General features: G+C 31.2%; 1 protein-coding gene and 1 non-coding gene across 2 annotated transcripts; both read right to left on the reverse strand.

The window, feature by feature from the left end:
- Positions 1 to 4,948: 4,948 nt before the first annotated feature.
- On the reverse strand, positions 4,949 to 5,898 carry LOC107938802 (uncharacterized). The gene is made up of 2 exons (XM_041084299.1): positions 5,572 to 5,898; positions 4,949 to 4,984 (listed from the first exon to the last, which is right to left on the reverse strand). Exons 1-2 carry the CDS (start codon positions 5,896 to 5,898, stop codon positions 4,949 to 4,951), a joined length of 363 nt encoding a protein of 120 aa, XP_040940233.1.
- Positions 5,899 to 19,394: 13,496 nt separating this feature from the next.
- On the reverse strand, positions 19,395 to 19,501 carry LOC121216766 (small nucleolar RNA R71). The gene has a single exon (XR_005912950.1). It is a non-coding gene; the product is annotated as a small nucleolar RNA R71 (small nucleolar RNA).
- Between the last annotated feature and the right edge of the window lie 3,853 nt (positions 19,502 to 23,354).

Here is a 23,354-nt window from a genome sequence, read left to right on the forward strand (position 1 = left end):
AAATGTTGAATGATTTATTCTTTTAAATTGATTATCAAACAAACTCTCGGTTGATTTAATTTTTAGAATGAATTATGAAGTAAGGCCTAATTAAACATATAATTACACGATAAATCTTGAGCTTTATACTTAAGATCTAGAACTTCCATTTTTATCAATTATGTTAAAACCTCATTTTCTCGAATTCTATATCAATAAATTAAAATATTTAAATTAATCAATTAAGGTAAACTAATGATTAATTATTATTATTATTATTTTGTACTAGGACTACGACTAGCACAATTGTGACGTGGGGAAAAAACAAAGGTTGAACAAAAAGACAAAAACTGAGGTATAATGACACAAATTTTAAATCATTCCTGCAAGTATTTGGAAATTTAGGGGTAAATTCATACGAGAGGAAGGGGAATAAGTACTGTAGCAGCGTAAATTTTAGACCAAAACATCTCTTTTTGTTGCCATATTTTGAATTCTAACTATCGCAATTCATATCTAAATAATTTTTTTTTATGAAGGAAGGACTTTTTGGGTTATTTTAAAAAATTTAACCATTTACTAAATATGTTTTTATTAAAGATATTTTTTTAGAATAATTTTTTAGTGTTAATTTAATACTTATGAGTATCGAATTTAATGAACTGTTAAATTAATACAAAATTTATATACTTTTTTAAAGGAGGAAAGTACAGTAAAATATAGGTTTCAAGATTTCGACACTCATGAGTCTTAGACTTCATTATATTAAATGAGCTGATTGAGCCAATAAGAAAATAAATTCCTTAGCCAAAGTAAAACTTTACTTGTGTGGGATGAGAAAATTTTTGACGAGTCCATAAAGGGGTATGTTAATAAGTATTAATGTATCTAGTGTATATATTTGTTGTTTTTGTGGATGCTGTACCTAAACCATGCGGTATTTCCTGTTATTCCCAAAACAATGTATGAGCAATATGTGTTATTTAGGATGCAAGTACCAATTATTTGTTTCCACATTGTGGAGTAACATCAGCTTAATTGAGTGAAACAACAATTTGAGTTTAGGTGGCTAGGTAAGTGTTGAATGATAGAGAATGCATTGTGGATTGCGCTTGGGACCAACGAGCTTAGTGAATATATGGGGCAATAGTTTAGGATGGTAATTCCCTACCCTTTTGAGGCATACATGGGTTGAGCGAGTTCTATGTGGAAGAGGAGTATTCGTTAGTTAAGGAATGATGCATTCCATCCAAATATCAATGAGCACATCGAGGATGTGCTCGAGTAGGGCTCAACCTGTCTAGCCGGACTTGAAGTCACCTATGTAGTAGTTCGACCCTCTTGCCTTTTCGATGTACTAGCTTAGGTGGGCCTTTATATCATGTTGGTGAGATATCTGATCATGGTAATACCTCTTTTTCTTCATTTATGACACTGGCGATGGAAATAACACTCACAAATCTAGAGTTTAAGTAGCTCTTTGATTAAATGAGCTCGATCATATCTTATCTACTTCATCCATCACATCAATTTTTCTGATGGGCCAATTGAGTTCACAATTTGATTTTTTCAACTTGAAACTATCAACTTATGGAACTCATTCGCCATATTGATAATCATTGACAAAAACATTGTGTAAAATTAGACAACACAAAAAGAAAAAAAAACTATCGAGTTACTAATTGAATTGTAAAATTGTTGAGTTATGATTTTTGTAAGTTATTTACAAAGCTTACTTATAAATTCGACCTAACAAATTCCACTGTTTCATTTACATATTCCACTTTCATTTACTTTACATTTATATATCTAATTTTAAATACAAGAAAATTCCAAAGCATAATGCTTCAATGGTTGATTCTTCGTCCTTTTCTATCCTATAGACGAAGGTAAACCATATTATTAATGGGAAATCTAACTCGAAATATGAAGGGTCATATTTATAGAATTCTAAAACCAAAAATCGACATCCTTGGGCCAAGGTCACTCTACAATATTGTCAGAAAAAAAAAAGGTTCTTGAAACCCTAACCTTAGTTTATGACACTAAATATAATACCAGAAAACCACCCACTCCTTTCGACAGGACCAAATATTGACCAACTCCTTAGTCCTTTGAGACTTGCTAATCCTCGCGGGTGGTTGAAGGTTCGCACGAGATTAAAAACGTTTTTAAACATCTCCCTCTCTTTCTTTATTTTCAACTTCACGTTGTCTTTCACAACTTTTTTACTATGTAGAAAGCTCTTGAATTGTTTGGTGCTTGCATTCCATATCCTCTATCTCAATGATGATCTCACGCTCACCAATTGTGGTTGGATTTGTGAAAAGTTTATGTTGAGTATGACTCCTATTTTAGTTAAATTTAAGAAATAATATTTCAGTTAAACTTTATTTATTTGTTTCAATTAAATCCTGAATAGTCTAGATTGTTTTCGTATTTTTGGGTTTAGTTTTTAACTCCATCTTTTGTACTCTTCGTTCTTTTGCCATTATAGTAAAATTATTTTTGGATATGATTTTTTTATTTCTTTGGAGGGGTTTTTTCACGTTAAATTTGTGTGTTTAATTTCTCAATTTCTTTTACTATTTTTACTTGTTCTTTACTTAATCGAGTCGATCCCAACAGTTCACTAATAAAACTTTCTGGTAGGCTTCAAACTCCTGGATGAATTTCTCCAATATATTGTTTTAGATTACATAAGGCCTTGGCATTGACAAAGTCTTTCATTTGAAATTTAACCCTAAGCCACTTCCTTAAATTACCCCTAGATCCAATCCTCACCTCATCATAACAGCCGTATGGTGTTTCGATATCTATGCCACTAACCTCTCCCATCATTTTCTTTTTTCTTTTTGGCTTGAGCCATAACTCTTTGATAGGGGGTTATACACCCTTTTCATAGCTTTTCAGGCTCATGACTTTGAACCAACAAAGCTGCTTATCACTGTCAGTGGCTTTGAAGCCCACCAAAATGATTTTAACGAAGGTTTCACCAACTCGCAATAAATTCTCTTTGGTTTTTTGATTAATCGGAACATTGTGAATTTGGAGCCAAAATTTGGTAGTGTTAAAGTCAATATCTTCATCAATACCTCTTTTTCTCGGTCGTTCCTTCAACATCAAGTGGCAGTTAAGAACTAACAAAGGAATAGCACTGAGCACTTCAGCTTTATCTCTGTCATTCTTGAAGACAAACAAACACATGTTCCTTCCCAGAACATGAAACTCAAAGTAGAATTCTTTTGGCCAAGCATTCCTAAGAATATGAATCATTAAACCAACTTTAATCTCTTTATTAGAGATTACCTTGTCCAATGGAGAGATGGTTCTCATTCATTCTCCCACCTGATGATCCGAGTCTAACTCCTGGGTCTAAAGTTCATTATACATGTCATTCATGTCAATGGCTTGACCCTCTCCTTGTTATAAACTTGCGGTGCAAGAAAGGAAAACTGTGGGAAATAAGATAAACTTGAGATATGATTTACTATCCTTTAAAGTTTTAATTTTGCATTTAGAATATAACAAGTCTTGAAACAACAAAAACAAAATAGTAGAAATAACATTATTGAGTTTTGTATATAAGCACATTGTGTTTTTTTCATAAAAAAAAAGCTTTATACATAACTTATTGCACAAGTTACATTTTTCTGTAACATAGCAACTTTCCAAAAAAAAGAAAACTAAGTTTTTTCAATACAAGTAATTAATGAAAAGTTGTTTATTTGAGTAAATTTGTTAAAATACAAATAAAAATAAAAATTATTATAATTATTTCAAAAAAAATATGTGCCCATTTTTTGACCTTATGTATATATAAAAATCCTAATAGGTAAGTCCACTTATCAAGTAGACTAGACACCTAACTCAATTACCCAAGTTATATAGAATTGTTTATTTAAATTCTTTATTTATACTATATATTTATTAGCAATGTAGGATTATTAACGTCGGGCAAAGTCAAAAGGCTGATAAGGGCTTCGCTCCCTAGAAAATGAAAATTTTCACTTTGGCCCTTTAAGTTTTACAAGATTTTAATTTAGTAAAATATAAAATTATACTTTAATCTCTCTTAAAATGATAAAATTTTAATTTAATGTTTTAAAAATTATAAAGGGAATTGCAAATTACTAAGAACTCTTCATTTTTATAGAAAATTCCATGCAAAACACAAACAAGAGGGTATAAAGTGGGAGGAAAGGAAATTGAATGATCCTAAAACTGGACAAAACAACAGAATAAATAAGCCTCACTCTTCATATGACAGCCCAAGTGGCGGGTCATTAAGATTTAAGAGGGATCATTAAGGACCAAATAAATCGAGCCCATATTCGTCTGCTATGACAAACAAGTTTTTCTTTAAAGCGAAGAGAAGCTTGCTTGCTATCGTCTACATTTTCATGATGATGCAATTTAACTAATATATATTTCAATAGCATAGCTTGCGAGTTTTTAAAATTGTAAAGTGCTGATGAACGTTTTGAGTACAAACACCATACTTTATACATCATCTTTTTATTACTAAAAATTACACAGTGCTCTATTAAATTAAGAAATTAATCAAACATTCAAAATTTCACTCACTGCTTATTCATCTTTACTCCGTAAAGGTTATTAAGGTGAATGATAACCTTTCTGTGGCTAAAATCAAACATTTATATACTATGTTATCTGAATCAAAAGGTAAGTTTATATTTGAAAGTTCATATCCCTCCGCTTATACTTATACTCAAATATGTGTTTAAGAAAAACTAAGTGTCCAAATAACATAGAATGATAGAGAGATAATCATGTCTTTTTTTGTTGTTTGCTTATACATTTTATAGCAGACAGACTTTTGTCTACGATGTCTTGCTGGAGCTTGAATTTTAAGTTCATATATCAGGGGTGTTTTATTACAATAACTAAGATCAGAGAGAGAAATTAATCAGTGGAAATAAGCTATATAGCTGAACCTGTAAACACATTAAGCATAAGGCACAAAAAGCTTTGACGTCTCCTCCTGAAAGTAAGCATAAGGCAAAAATTTAAGCTTATGATCAAACATATTCCAGATCAAGGAAAAACTTGTGTTTCATCACTTATGATCTCAAACTTTACTGGTAATAAGATAATTTAATTTGACGTTGGACTAGAGAAATAAGTACCACATAAAATGATAATTAATCCAAAGACAAGAATAACAGGCGAACTTGCTTTGAAGATGAAAGGGATGGCAGCAGCCATGGCCAAATTGTGCTCAACTTTCTATCTGAAAGAAACCTTTTTACCCAGAAACAAGTTAAAACTATAGAGCATTTCCCAATCCCAGTCTTAATAATTCTTAAGGTCCATCAAATTAAATCTATCCAAAATTTTATTAAAAAGTAAGAAGTCAGTTGATCAAAGCTTCATGATAATGATTAATGACCCAAACCCAGAAGAAAACAATGATCAACAAGCTTAGTTCTATCACCAAACGAGCAACGTCCCAAAATAAACCAAGTCTTCATTAGACAAATAGTAACCCATCTTTACAAAAAAATTTCCCATTAGGGTTTATTTCAATAGCATATATAAACTATTCCCATTCCCTTTCCCATAGCTAACCTTCATAGGTTTTGTCTCCTTGTAAATACTCTCAAGGAACCGATATCTCCGCTTCTTAGTTGGTCTTGAAATCTCTTCTTTCCCAAAAATTTCTTCAATCTTTGCTGAAGTTATCTCATTTTGACTTTGTTCCAAGTAACTCTCGTCTTTCATCATCTTCGCTTTGATTTTCTTGTTATTGTTGTTGCCATTGCTGCTGCTGCTGCTGCTGCTGCTGTTATCTTCATCGCTGAGTTGCATCAGTTGTTGAGCGGCTGCTGCCATGTCGGAGTCCGGCATTAACAACGTCCATTGCAACTCAACTGAAGAGTACTCAGATTCCGACATTAGGCCTCAAACGAAATCAATAGTTTAATGATTTCCTCTCTTCCTTGGATCTTCTTCTTCTTGTTGTGGTTGATCAGTTTGGGTCTGTTAAATGTTGAGAAGGGTAGTTTTGCTTTTATGGGGGATAGCGAAGAGCGCGTTTTAAGGGTATACGTATTGTATAAGATTAAAAGATGTATGAAGAAGAAGAAAATGGAAAAGTGCAGTGCTGTTTCTAAGAAGTTGGCTAGAAGTATCATGGCTGGCGCAAATAAAATAATCATTATTTACTTCTTCTAATCCACTGCTTTTAATTCCATTTTAACACACACCACCTAAAAAGACTGTTCGTCTGATTAATTTACTTTTTCTTCTAACATTGACTCTCTTTTCAACTCCATTTCCCATTCCATCCATCTTTTTAAAAATAAAAAACTTTTATATGTTTTTACCAATTTAAATAAAGAATATTATTTGTACATTATATTATAAAAAAAATAATTATTCCAACCTAAGTTATTTTAAAAATAAGTGAACTGTTACGACAACTTAGAATTCAATTTACATATAATATTAATTATTATAAAATATATTTTAATTGTCAAAAAAAATATTACTATATCTTTTGGAACAAATATATTTATATTGTGTTTGTTTCATTAATAAGAATATTTAAAAAATGATTTCAGAAAAAAATTGTATATTTTACACATCCAAACATTAAAAATTATTTAAAAAAAAAAATTTTTCGATTTTCAATTTTGGAATTAAGTTAGATTATTGATGTGAGCCATCAAATATTGTTGATTGTTGAAGATTGATAAAAGGTTTTGGATGGGGGGATTTTGAACCATTGATGTTGAACATGTCAAAAGTTGTGGTATGGATGATTCAAATGGGTGTAAATTAAGGTGCCGCTTATGTTGCTATTATTGCTTTGGTTTACAGGATGGTAGGTAGTGACTTTGAAAGTGACAAATATGGTTTATAAATGCCCGTTCAAGGAAATATTCACTCCCTATTCTTTTTTTCTAAAGGTTGCTTAGGATACCCTCTTCTTTATCAAGTATTTGCTATTTCCTTCTTCTTTTCCTTTTTTTTTTCTTAAAAAAATATAAAAATTGCATTTTGCTACAAATAAAGTATTAACTGCAACTTGTTTAACTACTATAATAATAAATTTAGTTTAGTTTTTATTTTCTTAGTTAAATTTAATTTTTAATTTTTTAAAAAGAGTTGAATTTATCCATTAATATTTTAAAAATAGTTTAATTGCTATTTTTTTAAATAAAAATACAGTCTAAAATATTAAATATTTAAATATGACAACCTACATAGAAATTCACATATACTTCATAATATTTTTTTTAATTTTATTGACTTTTAATAGTATTCTTGAATTTTGAATATTTTTATAAATTTTAAATTATTTGTAAACGTGGTATAAAAGATAAATAATGTTATGTTAGTATGAAATACACATGAACTGTCAAGTCAACCCAACATCGTTAAAAATTTAATGTTTAAGTTAAATTTTTTGTTAAAAAATGATTTAACTTTTTTTTTAAAAAGTTAAACAATTAAATTTTAACTTAAAAAAAAGAGATAAAACACAAATTAATATTGATGTATAAACTTTGCTTTTACCTTTGCATTAGTGACTTGATGGACAAACTTTGCTCAATTCAATCAATATTGTTAGAGAGATTTGATTATATATCTTTTCAATATGTAAAGTATGGTTGCAACCTCAAAATAAGGGAAAAAAAAACAAGATTTAAATTCTAAATTTATTAAATTAAAATGGATTAAATTAATTAATTAATGATTTCTTTTTGTTGTGTGTGTCATAGGACTAACACGAGAATGCATTTTTCCAAATATTTTTCATCCAAGTATTTGGAAATTCAGGTGCAGATTCATAAAAAGTAAGGAAAAAAAATGTAGTTTAAAATTTAGACTAATGTATTGGTCTTTTTTTTTTAACTATATTTAAATGGTAAGACCATCACAATTCACGTGTAAATAATTTTTCTTATGAATCAAGTGGTTTTAGATCAAACATCCATTTAAGGGAAATAGGAACCTTGGCTGTTAGAATTAAACTTTTAATATTTTATCAACATTCAATATTCCTTGTAAACGGGATTGCTAAGCCAATTTACTGTTCCTGTATTTTATTGTTTGGTGAATGGAGATTTGTGAGAGATTATTGAGTTTAAATTTCCAAAATAATAATAATAATAAATGTTAAGATGGACAATTTTGTTCAACATCTGATTGGAAATGAGATATGTGAAATGACATATTTGACCATGCTTACTAAAAATTTACTCCATTTTGACAATATCAGTAGCTTCCATTGTCACATTTTCACTTTTACCTCCAAAGTCTAAAGTAAATCTAAAAAAAAAAAAAAAAACTCCATCATGAATCTACAAAAATCAACATTGCTGCGAGAAATTTTCAATCAAGCCCATTCATCTTTGAATATTTATGTACTCTTAATTTATTTTCAATTTACTTGTGTAAAATGATTTCTTATGCAGCTTCATATTAATGGGAATACGCTATTTGAAAAATTTATTCATAGTGTGACATAATTATCACTAATTTACATACTAAGAACATGACATAATTATCACTAAGAATATAGTTTACAATTATATTGATACATAATTAATATTTATCAATTCCCACAAGGTTAACATTTGCAAATAAAGAACTTAAGAAATTTGTTTATTTATAATTTCAAAAATATTTACTAATTAATTTCCATAATGAATGTTTTAATTCCTTGGTAATAGTGTTTTATTTTAATAATTTCACCCAATAAAGACTACAGTATTATAAACAAGTAAATATGTAACAATTAAATGTGTCATGCCCTTATTTGTCATTTTACACTTATAATTAAGCTTTTAGCTAATAGCTAAGTTTTACCAAATACTTTTAAATAAATAGTTAATAGAATCAGTTGCTATAATTAGCAATAAACTATCAGCCAATTATCAAACAGGGTCAATGCACAACGGATGAAAAACTAGACAAACTCAGACTAATCCAGACAAAAATCAAACAAAACCTACATAAGGCATATGCAAATTTTAGGAGAGAGACTCAAACATTAAAATTATAAAAAGTAAAACTTGAACCCAAACTTTTAAAGCCCGTTACCTTAGCCATAGATAACTGTGTGAAAGCCGTGTTGATAACCTCAAACTTTTATTAATCATAAAAAAAAGAAAAAGAAATTATGAATATAAATTTGAGCGAATGTAGATAATAAAATTGTCGAGATTAATTAATAAAACCAACATATATAAATTATTAAAAATTTAAAATAGCTATTTCATTTAGGGGTGCATGAGAATGTTAAATTTGAAACTTAGGGATTCAACAAATCCATATATTTGAGTATAATGGTCATGGTCTAAATTTTGGCAGCTTCAAAGAAGGAAGTCGTTTTCGCAAGTTTAGCTGGAGAATATATATCTTGCTTTCGTTATTTAAAAGAATGTTAATTAACCATTTTAATGTTTCAATTTTCAAACTCTTAAATTTATATAAAGAAAATTAAATGGGGATGCAGTGAAGATGACTAAATGGAAAAGCATTAGCAGTCCTTAGGATCAAACTTTTGAATCACATATGAAATTGATTTAATAGATTCTGTATGAATTATGTTTTGATTAAAGAAATGGGCTTTTTCGAAGGAAGAATGTAGTTGTAGGTCTATTTTTGTTTTACAATTTTGAATAAATCCAAATCAAATTTATTATTATGCTTATATTTCTATAATTTCCACATTTCAAACTATTAGGTAGATAAATGGTAGTGTTGGAACTTGACCGGTCAACAACTATTATCAGACCGTTTCTGGTTTTTATTTTATTTTATTTATAAACCAATATTCAAAATCGAAGGAATTGACCTAAAAGAAGTCAAGGTAGCTTAGTCAAGTTGGTTGATTGACAAATGATTGTGCTAAGAAATTATCCTCACAATTAATTCACTGACTGAATTATTCCACTTGATAAAAAATATTTTTAAAAGCTTGAGAGTAAAATTTTGAATCTGGTCGTAAAAGATGGTTTTAAAAAGATTGGTGTTTCAAGGAAGATGAGGATCATATGCCAGTCGCATTGGTTTTCTCTTTGTTTTGGATAAAGGTAGATGATTTTTCTTCGGGATATTTTTATGAAAATATTGCTAAACAGTTCAACAATTTCATTAGCAAAATTTTAGAGTATGATACAAAATAATTAAATCGGGTTCAAGATTTTTCTATACATCCGTGTCTAGTTAGATATTCAAAAATCGTTAAAAAGAAAGAAAAATATTATGATTTCTCAATCAAAATTTGTTTATGCAAACTTTTGATATGAAAGATTAACTCTCTTTTGTTTTTTGTGTGGCTGCCTCGGCCACGGGGATAATTTGTGTCCTATCAGATTTAATTATGACATGAAGGAGATGAAGTTTGGGTCATATTTGTCATTGAGGGTGCAATTGAGAAGAGCCACCACCATGACGATCGTTTGGCTCTGAGATGAGGGCAGTGTAGATTTTTTGCGTGCCAATTCAAGAAAACAAGACTTGAGGCGAAATTTTAGGGAGGGCTAAAGGTAAGAATTGTGGCAGAATGTTAATCCCATTTTAGGGTTTAATTTAGAAGGCTTTTCTAATTAGAATGAGTTAATAGAGGCTGGATCCTCTAGTGGGACAATTCGGGTTGATATGAAACATGACTTGGAAGATAATTCGATAGAAAATGTAGATAGAAAAAACAAGCCTCTTTTTGAAAAAATGAACTCAAATGTTTCTATTTTTGTAGATTTTTTTGGGGACCATTGATGAAAGTGTACAAGCTTAGCTTCAACATATATTGGTAGCTGCCAATAGGCAAGCCAACCAATCGCAATGAAATTATTATGTTGGAACGTCCATGGGTGTCTGTGGCTTGGAGAACCCACAGGATGTTTGAAGACTTCAACCTATGCTAAAAATCTATCATCCCTAAATTGTTTTCTTTATGGAGACTAAACTAAGTGCAAAGAAAATGACACCAACTCTCTTACTGAAAATATTCACTGAAAACAAACTAAACGAAACAACCATAAGGAAAGGAAAAGGAACCTGATAATTGTTCTGAGTTGTGAGAAACTTAAAATAGTTCTTGATGCTAAGTGCCCTTCTACCACTCAAGCTGAGGCTAGAAAATATTGGGAAGAGTCTAATGAGATAGCTTGTTGCTATATGCTAACAGGCATGACTAGCACTCTATATAAGCAACTGAAGAGCTGTAAGACTGCTAAAGAAATTCTAGATAAGCTAGATAACTAGCTTAATGAATCCCCAGCAAAAGCTTGACACTCTAGTCAAAGAACATATGATCACTCTTATGGGCTACTTTGCTGAGGTTATGGACAATAAGGCTAATTTAGAGCCAAAAATTATTTTGTTAGGGGTAAAATCATCAAAATTTTACTAAGGGTAAAATAGGGATGAGAAAATTATTTTATATATAAATATTAAAGTTTATTTTGGGAAAATTACAAAGTAGTAATTTAAAAAAGTCCCAAAAAGTACTCGTAATTGGACCCGATGCAAAAGAGGCCCCAAAATTCCTCATGAACATGAAGGGGGCGGCAACCCTAGTAGAAATACTAGGGTGTGCTATCCACCTTAGTCCTATTCTAAGTAAGATGTTGTTTTTCTATTTGAAGTAAGCCACTAAAACTTAACAAGGGTTCTACATTCTCTTCATATAAATAGATGACACCAGTAGAGCTATTAACACAACTTTGAGAGATTGTTATTCTGCCAAAAAATAGAGAGAATTTATTCTCAACTATTATATATATTTCTGGAATAACAATTCTACTGGTTTCTATTAAGAAGAGAGAATTTTTGTTTTCACCACAAAATGAGAGAAAACTTTTTTAGTTCTGTGTTTCAATTCAATTGGTTCAAGTCCACACTCGAAGAAGTTTGTGGTATGAGAATAGCAGAGAAGAGCGCTTGATTAAAATCTAGGAACAACGAACGTCCGCTAAGCCAAAAATACACGTATGAATTCGGTTAAGGTTTATCGCTATAAATATCACAATTAGGTTGATTTTCAAAATTTTAATTTTTCGCTGAGCAATTAAACCGTTTTCAAGCTAAATTTTTTCCAGCACGAAGCTCTTCGGATCGAAAAAAGTATCTTGGGTTACCTAATAAGGTTGGACAGGGTAAGAGATTGGTGTTTCAACTACTAAAAGATCGAATGAAGAGTAAGATAAACAACTGGTGTATCAAACACCTTTTTACAAGGGGTAAGGAAGTTTTTATAAAAGTTGTTTTGTAGGTCAAACCAACACATTCGATGTCATGTTTTTGCTTCCGAATTGTCTTTGTTTGGACATAGAACGTACTATTGGGAATTTTTTATGGCAAAAGTGTCAAGGGAAATACGGGATTCATTGGTGTGAATGGCATCGATTATGTGAGCTTAAAGAAAATGCTGACATAGGCTTTAGGTGTTTATCCAAGTTCAATTGGGCTTTATTTGCAAAGCAAGGGTGGCATTTAATTTGTTATTCAAATTCTTTTCCATCTCGCACTCTAGAAGCTAAGTATTTCTTGAATTCGGATTTTTTAAATTCAAGTTTAGGAAATCTACCTTCTTATACTTAGAAAAGCATGTGGGTTGCTAAGGGACTTCTTCAAGCTAGGGTGTGTTAGTTTGTTGGTACAGGGACAAAGATTTCAGTTTTGGAGGATGTTTGGGTGTTTGGGGCTATAGATTTCAGGATTTAAAATTATGTTAATAACCCTGATGTTAGTATGGTAGCTGATGTAATTGATTCCACTACAAAGCTTTGGATAGAAGATTTTATTAACAATACCTTTAGTGTGTCTGATGTAGAAAGAATCCTTTGTATTCCCCTTCCACGTATCTCACATGATGAAAACCTTGTATAACGAGGCGAGGCTAGGATTTTGGTGAATATTCGATGCGTAGTGGGTACAAATTACTTTTAAAAGGTATTCATGCTCCTACTCCTAACTACATTCATGATGTTTATATATATTTTTACAAAAAGCTTTAGCTTCTGGATTTACCTCCTAAATTGAAAAGTACAAATTGAAGAATTTCTCAAAACTTTATTCGTACTTTTAATTATCTAAACTATATAAGAGTGATTGGATTCGCAAGATGCCCCAAGTGTTTTGGTGAAACATAAACTATAGAATGTTTTTTGAGACTACCCCACTACAAAGGAAATTTGGAAAAAATTAAACTTTGCTTGGCCTCAAACAATATCAAACTCGAGATATAAGGACTAGATGTAATTTATTTTTGAAAATAACTCATTTTATCAGTGCAGAATGGTTGCTTGTACCATATGGGTGATATGGACTGTTAGAAACAAAACAATACATGAAGGAGATCAACCCATAGCTTCAGCTACAATAGGTTTTATTCTAAATTATCTATAGGAGTTGCATGGGTTGAACAAGAAATTACCTGTCTGGAGGGTGGAGTTTGAATGGTAGAGGGCGCCAGAGAATTCATATGTGAAAATCAATTTTAACGCTGCTTTTCATCTGCAAAGGAAAAGATCATATCGAGGATTGTCATTAGAGACTGAAATGGGATGGTTTTGGGATCTAGAATTATCTGGAATGACCACATACCTACAATCGTCACTGCAGAAGCACTTGCCTGTTTTCATGCAATTCAAATGGGTGTAAATATGGGTTTCTAAGAAGTGGAAATAAAGAGAGATGCGCCCTTGGTAGTTAAAAATCTACAAAAGGACAAAGATAGATCTGAAATTAATGGTCATATAAAAAATTTGAAAACACTTTTTATAGGTTATAAATCCTATTTTTCAGGCATCATGAGAAAGGAGAATGAAGTAGCGCATTCTTTAGCTACTGATAAACCATAAAAGTAACGTTTTTAATCCCATTCTTGATGTGTTTTTTGATGATTTATTATGTAAATTATTGAATTTGATGCTCCTAATCCTTTAAATTCATGTTTCTATACTTAGGTGAGCATAGGAAGCGAAAGGAGCAAAAAAAATGGGCCACAATCAGACAAAAAGAGCTATTTTTAGGATCTACACAGCCTGGGTATTTCCACACGAGTAGGGCACACACCCGTGTGAACTACACGGGCTGGCCACATGCCCATGTGCCGGCCCCTGTCGATATCCCTCCCTATTTTCCAAACATGTGAAAAATCCCAATTTTTAGGCTTTCTAAACATTCTAAAGTCTATAAATACATATTAGAAGAGGACTTAAAAGGGCACGTAGAGAAGAACGAAGAAAAGACTCGAAGAACACCACCAAATTCATTTTAGAAGCGGATCTCTTTAAAGATTGAAGATCTCCATTCAATTTATTTAGAAGTTTTATTGGGTTTCTTTATGTCTTGTTGTTTTTCTAACTTTGAGATTATGTTATTCCAAATTATGAATTAAATTCCCTAGATACCTAAGGAAGATGAAACCTATGATGAATCTTATTATTTGATTTCTAATTTACATGATAAATACTTGATTTCTTGTTCTCAATTATGTATGCTTATTTCATATTTTGATATTTTCAGGATATTGGTTTATGTTTAATGTGCTTATTTCAGTGGAGCAAAAATTCCTGTTTAAGAGAAGATCTAGCATAATTGAGTGGAGTTGCATGCAATCCTAAAAATAGGATGACATAAATCTACCGGATTAGAGTCAAATCTAATAGGGGAATCCATAGATCGAGTTAATGCGGCAATAGAGGTTTTAATTAGAAAGAAATTTCAATTAATCAACCTAGAGTCAGTTGTTTTTACTCTCGAAAGAGATATTTACATAATTTAGGGATTTCTACGGATCAAGGCACAAATGAATAAATCGTTTAATTCAGATTCAGAATAATAAGTGGAGTCTAAGTGGATTCTTTCCTGGGTATTGTCTATCTCATTGGTTTAATTCGATTATTTTCCTAATTCATTCTCTGTCGCGTTCTTAGTAATTAGTTTAGTTAATTTTAGATTTAAAACAATTCCTTCAATTCATCGGCTAGATTATAGAAAAATAGTAAGTGCTAGTACTTTTGGTCTTCATGGATACGTTATTTCCTACTCACCATAGCTATACTATTGTTCGATAGGTGCACTTGCCTTTGTCGTAATTATATTTAGTTTAGTGACAATCAAGTTTTTGGCGCCGTTGCTGGGGACTAAAATATTAAGAACACTCGATTTTTATTAAATTAGCCACTTTTATTTTTATTGCATTTTATTTTGTTTTTAGTTTAAATTTTTGTTTTCTAATTTTTGTTTTGTTTGTTTCTGACAGGTTCCTTTAGTTTATGACTAGAAGAAACCCGTCAGGACCTTTAGTATTTGATAGTGAGATTGAAAGTACAGCTCGCAGAAATCATAGAGAAGTAAGGTAGAATCGGCAGAATTGTAACGACCCGAATTTTACGGTTATCAAAAAAGTGTATTTTTGGGTCTCCGTTTCTAAAAAATGAATTCATAAATATTTATTAGAAATATTTACAAAGTTAATTGTTAGGTTAATTAGATTATGGATAGGTGAATAAAGGTTAATTAAGTATAAGGATTAAATTGAATAAAGGGTAAAAGTCCAATAATAGATTAAAAGAAAGTAAAAAGGAATAAAATGGCGATTAGGCCATTTAGCATAAATGAGGTGGCAAAGTAATGTAAAAAATCTAAAGATTTTTTTATGATTTAATTTAGATTATTATTATTATTATTATATTATGAAATAAGTTAAATAAAGACAAATGTATGGTAGTGATTTAATACAAGTATATTAATAGAAATATATATATTTGTGATATTTTATTTAATTAGTAAAAGATATTTATTAGATAAAATAATTAAATTGTGAGATTTTTTGTGTAGTGAACAAATTAGATTGTGACACTTGTAATAATGTGAATATATACATTTGTATTATATTTATTTATTTACTTAAAAATTAAGTAAAAGATAATTACTAATTAAATAATCATATTAGGAGTTTTTTGTTAGTAAATAAATTGAAAGTATGACAATTGTATAGTATTGATATTGAACAAAGTATGGTATTGATATTGTACAAATGTATAAAAATATATGTGTACAATTGTAATATTTATACTTGTTATTAAAATAAATTATAATTTATATTAATTATATTATAATATTTTTGTATGATAAATAAATGAAAGAAAGACAAATGGATGGTCATGATAACATGCAAATGTAAAAATATTTATAAATGTACATTTGTAATATATGTATTTGTGTATTAAATAAATATTTATTAAATTATTGTTATTATTATTATTAATATTATTAAATAAATTGAATTATGACAAATGTAGGGTGGAGATAAAATACATGTGTAATAATATGTATAATATAATTGTAATGCATGTATTGTTTATTAAAATAGATATTTATTAATAATTATTATATAAGATTTTTATATGACAAACTAATTAAAATGTGACAAATGTAATATAAGTATTTGTTAATAAAAAGATATTTATTATAAATATTATTATTATTAATTAGTGTATATATATATATAAAAGATATGAAACAAAACAAAACAAAAAGAAACAGAGAATAGAAACGAAAAACAGGGGAGAAAGAAAGAAAGGAAAAAGGGAAAGAAAGAAAAGGGAGAAATAGGGATTTTACAGCTTGGAATTTAAATAGGTAAGTCAATTAAGTCCTTTTTTTAAATTTTGATGTTTCAGAAGCTTTAGAACAAAGTTTTGTTGAAATTATGTTGAGATTTTGGAAGTTCATAGGTTTATAAGTATGGTTCATGTTGAATAAAATGATGAATTAAGGGTTTAATTGAATGAATTTTAAGTTAGAATTGATTAATGGATTAAATTGTAAAAGAAGCTATAAGTTTTATGTTAGAGGGAATAAATTGAAAGAAACTCGAGATTATGGTTTTATGATGAAATTTAGATAGTTATGTCTAAGTTTGGTTGAAAATTGAGTAGAAACAAAGTATGAATTGAGATAGAAAAAAAAAGTAAGTAAATTTAGTTAAGATTAAAATTGAAATTAAAGTAGAAACTGAATAGAAATTGAGTAACAAATTTAAATATTAAATGTAAATTAGTATTGTATTAATGATTATGGAAATTATCTTAATTTTTCGTAGCTAACATCGCACCCGAGGCATCTACGAAGAAAGGAAAAGAAAAGGTGGACGAAGAATAATTCGAGAAATTACGGTTTGTATTTCTATAATCTGAACCTAGTTATTAATTGTTATATTTTTTATTCAATGCATTTAGTAAATGTTGAAGTGAGAATTATTGAGTGTATAATGGAAATGGATTATTTTGGTATGTGATGAATTTATATTGATTGAATTAAATTGAATTATATTATATATATCTGTGTGTGTGTGTGTGTGTGCGCGCGCGAATATGATTTTGTGTAATTATAATAACTGAATTTTGGGTAAATGTTATGATAAATAATAAAGATGAGAATTATTTGTATTGTGTCTTTATAATTGAAATGAATTGATTTAGTATGTGATAAATTTATTAAATTTATATGAATATATGTGATTGATTTGGAAATTGAATAATTGAATGTACGTTATGTTGGAAAATATATTGGTTAGAAATGTGATGAAATTAGTATGAATAAGTGACTATTGTGAAATCGAATATTTTTTATTGAAAAGTAAATTGAATTATATTGAATTGAGTTGTAATTAAATTGAGAATGAAATTGAAAAAAAAAAGAAATTGAAATCCCTATTAACAGTATCGGGCTAGTCAGATATAATTGGCATGCCATAGAATTGGAAGTGTTCAGGGATATTTGACTTTGTGTCGATAAGGCACCTTGCGTGTCATACTGTTACTGTTTCAGATTTGTTCCGATGAGGTACTTTGTGTACCGTACTGTTACTGATACTATTACTGTTACTGTTATTTTTTGGCTTCGGCCGATGAAGCACTATGTGCTTTACTGGTGTGTGGGTTGGATCCATGCATCCGTCCAGGTCCGAGTCATGTTAATAGGGATAAATAAAGGTACTGAATAACTAACTGCTACTGAATAATTAACTGTTACTAAATAAATGACTGTTACTGAATAACTGATTATTACTGAATAAATGACTGTTACTGAATAAATGACTGTTATTGAATAACTGATTATTACTGAATAATTGACTGTTACTGAATAAATGACTATTACTGAATAACCGACTGTTACTGAACAATTGGTCGTTACTGAATGAAATTGATAAAGTGATTAATATTGAAAATACTAACTATTATTGGAATGAATGAGTACAGAATATTGATTGACAAGTGAATTGTTGAATAATATTTATTGAAATTAAACAGTGAACTAAAGTATGAATAAGGCACATGAATTAAGTATCTCTGAATTGGATGTGAATGAAGAATATTATTGCTCTAATGATTTGTGAATTTATTGAGAAAAGCTATTGGTTTAATAGATGACAAGAATTGAATTAGTATAAGGAATTTGTCTACGAATTGAACAATTAAATAATTGTGATTGTTATATGATTTTTTAAGTAAATGCTATATTTTCATATTATTAAGTGTTCAAATTATAGAAATACCACTGAGTTCATACTCAGCGTACGGTTTGTTTCTGTGCGCAGGCTAAGTTAAAGCTAGAACGTGGAATCAGCATCCCAGGCCGATCCTGAATTCAATGAGGTAAAACGTGTTAATAGTTGGTAATGGCATGTACCTAGGATATTTTATGTGTGTGTATTTTGAATTGTCAATGTATCGCTGAAATATTCAGAATTAGGTTTGGTAATGGTATATAATAGGATTTGGCTTAATAGGTGTAAATTTTGAATTATTTAATAATTTGTTAAATTTGTGATAAGTGTAAATAATTATTTTAATTAATAACTGTAAATGAACTGTACTGATTGGTATTGCCCCGTAATCCTGTTTCGGGGACGGATAAGTGTTAGGGGGTGTTACAAGAATATAGTGGAAGAGCAAGAGGACGTTATAATTATTACTAAGGAGATGACTAATAATCAAAATAATCAGCTACCTCCTGTGTTTTTTGCGAATCCTGTAAATCCAAATCTTGCTCCTCGTACTATGTACGATTATACCAAGCCCACTCTAACTGGGGTTGAATCGAGTATCATGAGACCTGCTATTGCTGTGAATAATTTCGAATTAAAGATGAACACTATTAAGATGATTCAACAGTTTGTTCAGTTTGATGGTTTGTAAGATGAAGATCCAAATACTTATTTGACTAACTTTCTGGAATTCTGTGATACTTTCAAGATAAACGGCATTTCTGACGATGCCATTCACTTACGATTGTTTCCATTCTCGTTGAGGAACAAAGCTAAACAGTGGTTAAACTTCTTACCACAAGGTTCTGTCACTACATGGGATCAAATGACCTACAAACTTTTACTAAAGGACTTTCCACTGACTAATACAACCAAGCTGAGGAATGATATCTCTTCATTCGTTTAGATGGACTTAGAGACCGTTTATGATGCATGGGAGAGGTATAAGGATCTATTGAGAAGGTGTCCTCACCATGGGTTACCTTTATGGTTACAGTTTTAAACCTTTTACAATGGCTTGAATTCCTCAACTAGGCAGTTAATCAACACAGCAGCCGGAGGTACTCTGAACAATAAAACACCTGAAACGGCTTATGAGTTTATAGAGGAAATGTCACTGAATAATTATTAGTGGCAAGTTATGAGGACGAAGCCGATGAAAGCAGCCAGTGTTTTTAACGTAGATGTAGTCACCATGTTATCGAATCAGGTAGAACTTTTAAGTAAGAAAATTGATGGTTTATATGGTTCTACGCAGGTACATCCGGTGATGCAATGCAATACGAATGGAAGAGGAATGAACAATCTAGAATATTTACCTCATGGTCTTACCACAGAGAACGAACAAGTCAACTATATGGGTAATAATTCTGGATCTCAGAATAATCCCTATAGTAACACTTCTAATGCAGGTTGGAGGAACCATCCCAATTTCTCTTGAGGTGATCAAGGAAACCAGAGACCACAACCTTCTCTAGGCTTTCAACCACCTTACCAACAAGAGAAAAAGCCGAACCTTGAGGAGATGCTGATGAAGTTTATTTCGGTGTCAAAAACCCATTTTCAAAACACCAAGAAAACACTTACAAATTAACAAGCGTCGATTCAAGGGATTGAGAACCAAATAGGTCAACTTACCAAGCTAATTTCAGAAAGGCCATAAGGTAGCTTGCCTAGTAATACCGAAACTAACCCAATAGAGCTACTTCATGCAATCACTGTGATAGATGAAAAAGGGTTAGTTGAATTTGAACCAGAACCGATGAAAGAAAGTATGGTAAGTAAAGGTAAGGTTGAGGTAAGCCAGAATGAGCAAAAATAGGTCGGTAAAGAATATAAACCTCGTGTGTCATATACCAACGCAACAAAGAAAGACCACACAAATGAACACTTTGGTAAATTTCTTAAACTTCTAAAAAAGTTACATATCAACTTACCATTTAGTGAAGCTCTTACACAGATGCCCAATTCAGTTAAATTTTTAAAGGAGATTTTGGCAAACAAACAAAAGTTAGATGATTTGTCCCATGTGGAGTTAAATGCAGTGCGCTCATCCATTCTGCAAAATAAACTACCCAATAAATTGAAAGATCCAAGGAGTTTTACAATTCCTTGTTTAATTGGTAGTTTAAATGTTAATAATGCTTTAGCTGATTTAGGGGCGAGTATTAATGTCATGCCTTATAAAATGTTTAAGCAACTAGGTCTTGAGAAACCCAAACAAACTAGGATGAGTATTCAATTAGTAGATAGAACCATTAGATTTCCTAGGGGTATTATTGAAGACATACTTGTAAAAATTGATAAATTCATATTCCCAGTATATTTTGTTGTTTTAGACATAGATGATGATAGTGACGTACCTTTAATTTTAGGACGACCCTTTTTAGCAACTACTAGAACCATTATTGATGTTGGTACAGGTGAATTAATACTTTGTGTAGGTGATGACACAATTAAACTCTAAGCTCGTGATTCTATTAAGACATCTAGTGATTAAGATGATTATATGAGTTATGTTAGTATTAGTAATCTTGTGGCTCAAACTTCTTTGCAGAAAACCTTACGAAAAACGTGATGGAGCCACGTTCTAGTCCATGCGACAAAAACATAACGACTCATATAGAACGAATGTTACAGATCAATGAACTAGATGAATGACGAACACATGTCAAGGAGAAACCAATAATACATGATGCAGAAAAAAAATGACACCATAACGAGCATAAGGATGGAACAAACTAATTTAAGGTTGGGGACAAGGTACTACTAGATAAAACAGATCCTAGAATTGTCACTTCAGAGCTTAATGCAAACGGAGTAACTCCTTTTACGGTATTGAATGTCTTCCCACACGGTACAGTCGAGGCAACTCATTCTGAATTCGAAACTTTTAAGATAAATATTACTCAACTCAAAACTTATTTTCATAATAGAATTGACAGCAAGAAAGAGGATTTTTGACTCTTCGAACCACTGTGATCGTACGAATACGAGGCAAGTCGAGCTTAGACTTTAAATAAGCGTTTCTCGGGAGGAAAACAGGGCGTTAACATAGATAATTTCTTAATTTTATCTCATGATATTTTTAAAAATTAATAAATGAATTAAAAAAAGTGTGTTTTTAAACTACACAACCTGGACACACAGGCGTGTCCTTGGCCATGTGGATCCTAAGACTTAGTTTTAAAAGTTGAAAAAAATCAATAGTGAGTTACATGGCCTAAGCGACATGGTCGTGTAACCCACACGGCCTGGACACACGGGCGTGTCCTCGACCGCGTAGAGCCTGAGACTTAAAGTTTTCAAACTAAAATAGTCCACACGGCCTAAACACACGGGTATGTCCTAGGCCGTGTGAAACTTGGACCTAATTTTTTCAATTTTAAAACAAGTCAAAGAGTTACACGGGCAAGGCACACGGTCGTGTGGGAGGTCACACGGACGTGGGAGAAGCGAAGGATGTTGCACACAGCCATGTGACACAGCCGTATGTGCCAGACGGCCTGGACATACGGGCGTGTCTAAGGCCGTGTGAAGACTAGGTTAAAATGTTTATCGCACACGGGCTAGATAGAGCCATACGGGTGTGTGACACGGCCGTGTGGCCCAACACGGGCCTCACACGACCATGTCTCATTTTTAACCCCCAAACCCTAACTTTTTATTTTTCTTTTATCTTCCCCAAATTACCAGCCCTAGCCGCCGCTCCTATTTCCAGCAACACCTTTCCAACCACCGTTCCTTACCCGACTTCTTACCTCCGATCGCCTCTTCACCCTCACCCATCCCACCAAACCTCCGTCGCTCCAAACTCTTACCTCGTCGCCCTCCCCACTACCTATGATCTCCCCCTCTCCTTTCTCACGTTCGTCACACACGACCCGACCACCACACATCCCTCCCTATCTTCTTCCCCCTTCCTAAGGTCGACCCCAACAAACGCTACCCCTTGCCATACAACCGTCGACCTACACTCCGACCACCACCCATCGTCGTTATTCTTTTTCCTCTTTTACCCTTCTCTTCTCTTTATTTAATTATTTAATTATTTGTTATCTATTATAATTATAATTATTTATTATTTTATTTCTTTATTATTATTATTATTTTTATACGTTATTTATTCCTTTTCTATTATTGCTATTTTTGTTATTTTTTTCTTATTTATCATCATCATTATTATTATTAAAATTTTCTTTTCTAGTTCTACTTGTTATTGTTTTAGATTATTATAAGAGTTATTGCTATTCTTTAGTTCAATTGATTTTGCACTGCTTCTATTATTATTTGTCCTTTGTTCTTAACATCAAAATTGTTTATTTATTTATGTATTGCTGTTTTTTATTCTTCTTGCTTTCAGAATATTAAAATTTTTCTTTTAGTTAGGAATTCGTTATTTGATTTATTATTCCTTATTTTCACCACTTTGATTCATGATGGTTCACTTTATGGTTTTTGCATGCTTGGATCTTCGTACGTATTATTTTAGGAATAATTTGCTATTTCGGACTACTTGAATTTTACCTTTTTGGCCTGTGGTGGTGCTCTATTTATTGATAAATTCTTTTATTTTTTATGCACACCATGACGAACACACGCGGCAAGTCTAAGGTCGTCGTCCCCGCTTCGAAAAAGCTGAGGACACCGCACGACCTCCTCCTTGAGTGCCTCCGCTAAGACCCACCATCTTTATCTCTGATTTTCGGCTGGCCCCTAAAAAGATCTATTTTAGTTACTTAGACAATGCCCACTCGACCTAGGCCGATGTATTAACTGGGCCACGCTGGAGCAGGTCTGACTAGTTGATGATGTTCACGCCTTTATTACCATA

Source organism: Gossypium hirsutum, chromosome A02, assembly GCF_007990345.1.
Source record: "Gossypium hirsutum isolate 1008001.06 chromosome A02, Gossypium_hirsutum_v2.1, whole genome shotgun sequence".
NCBI classification, from domain to species: Eukaryota; Viridiplantae; Streptophyta; class Magnoliopsida; order Malvales; family Malvaceae; genus Gossypium; species Gossypium hirsutum.

Bases quoted from the DNA above. Each gene is read 5' to 3' on its own strand.
- LOC107938802 (XM_041084299.1), bottom strand. From the start codon at position 5,898: ATGTCGGAATCTGAGTACTCTTCAGTTGAGTTGCAATGGACGTTGTTA. The intron at 4,985-5,571 runs GTTAGCTATGGG...GCTTACTTTCAG, and splicing joins AGGAGACAAAACCTATGAAG to GAGGAGACGTCAAAGCTTTT.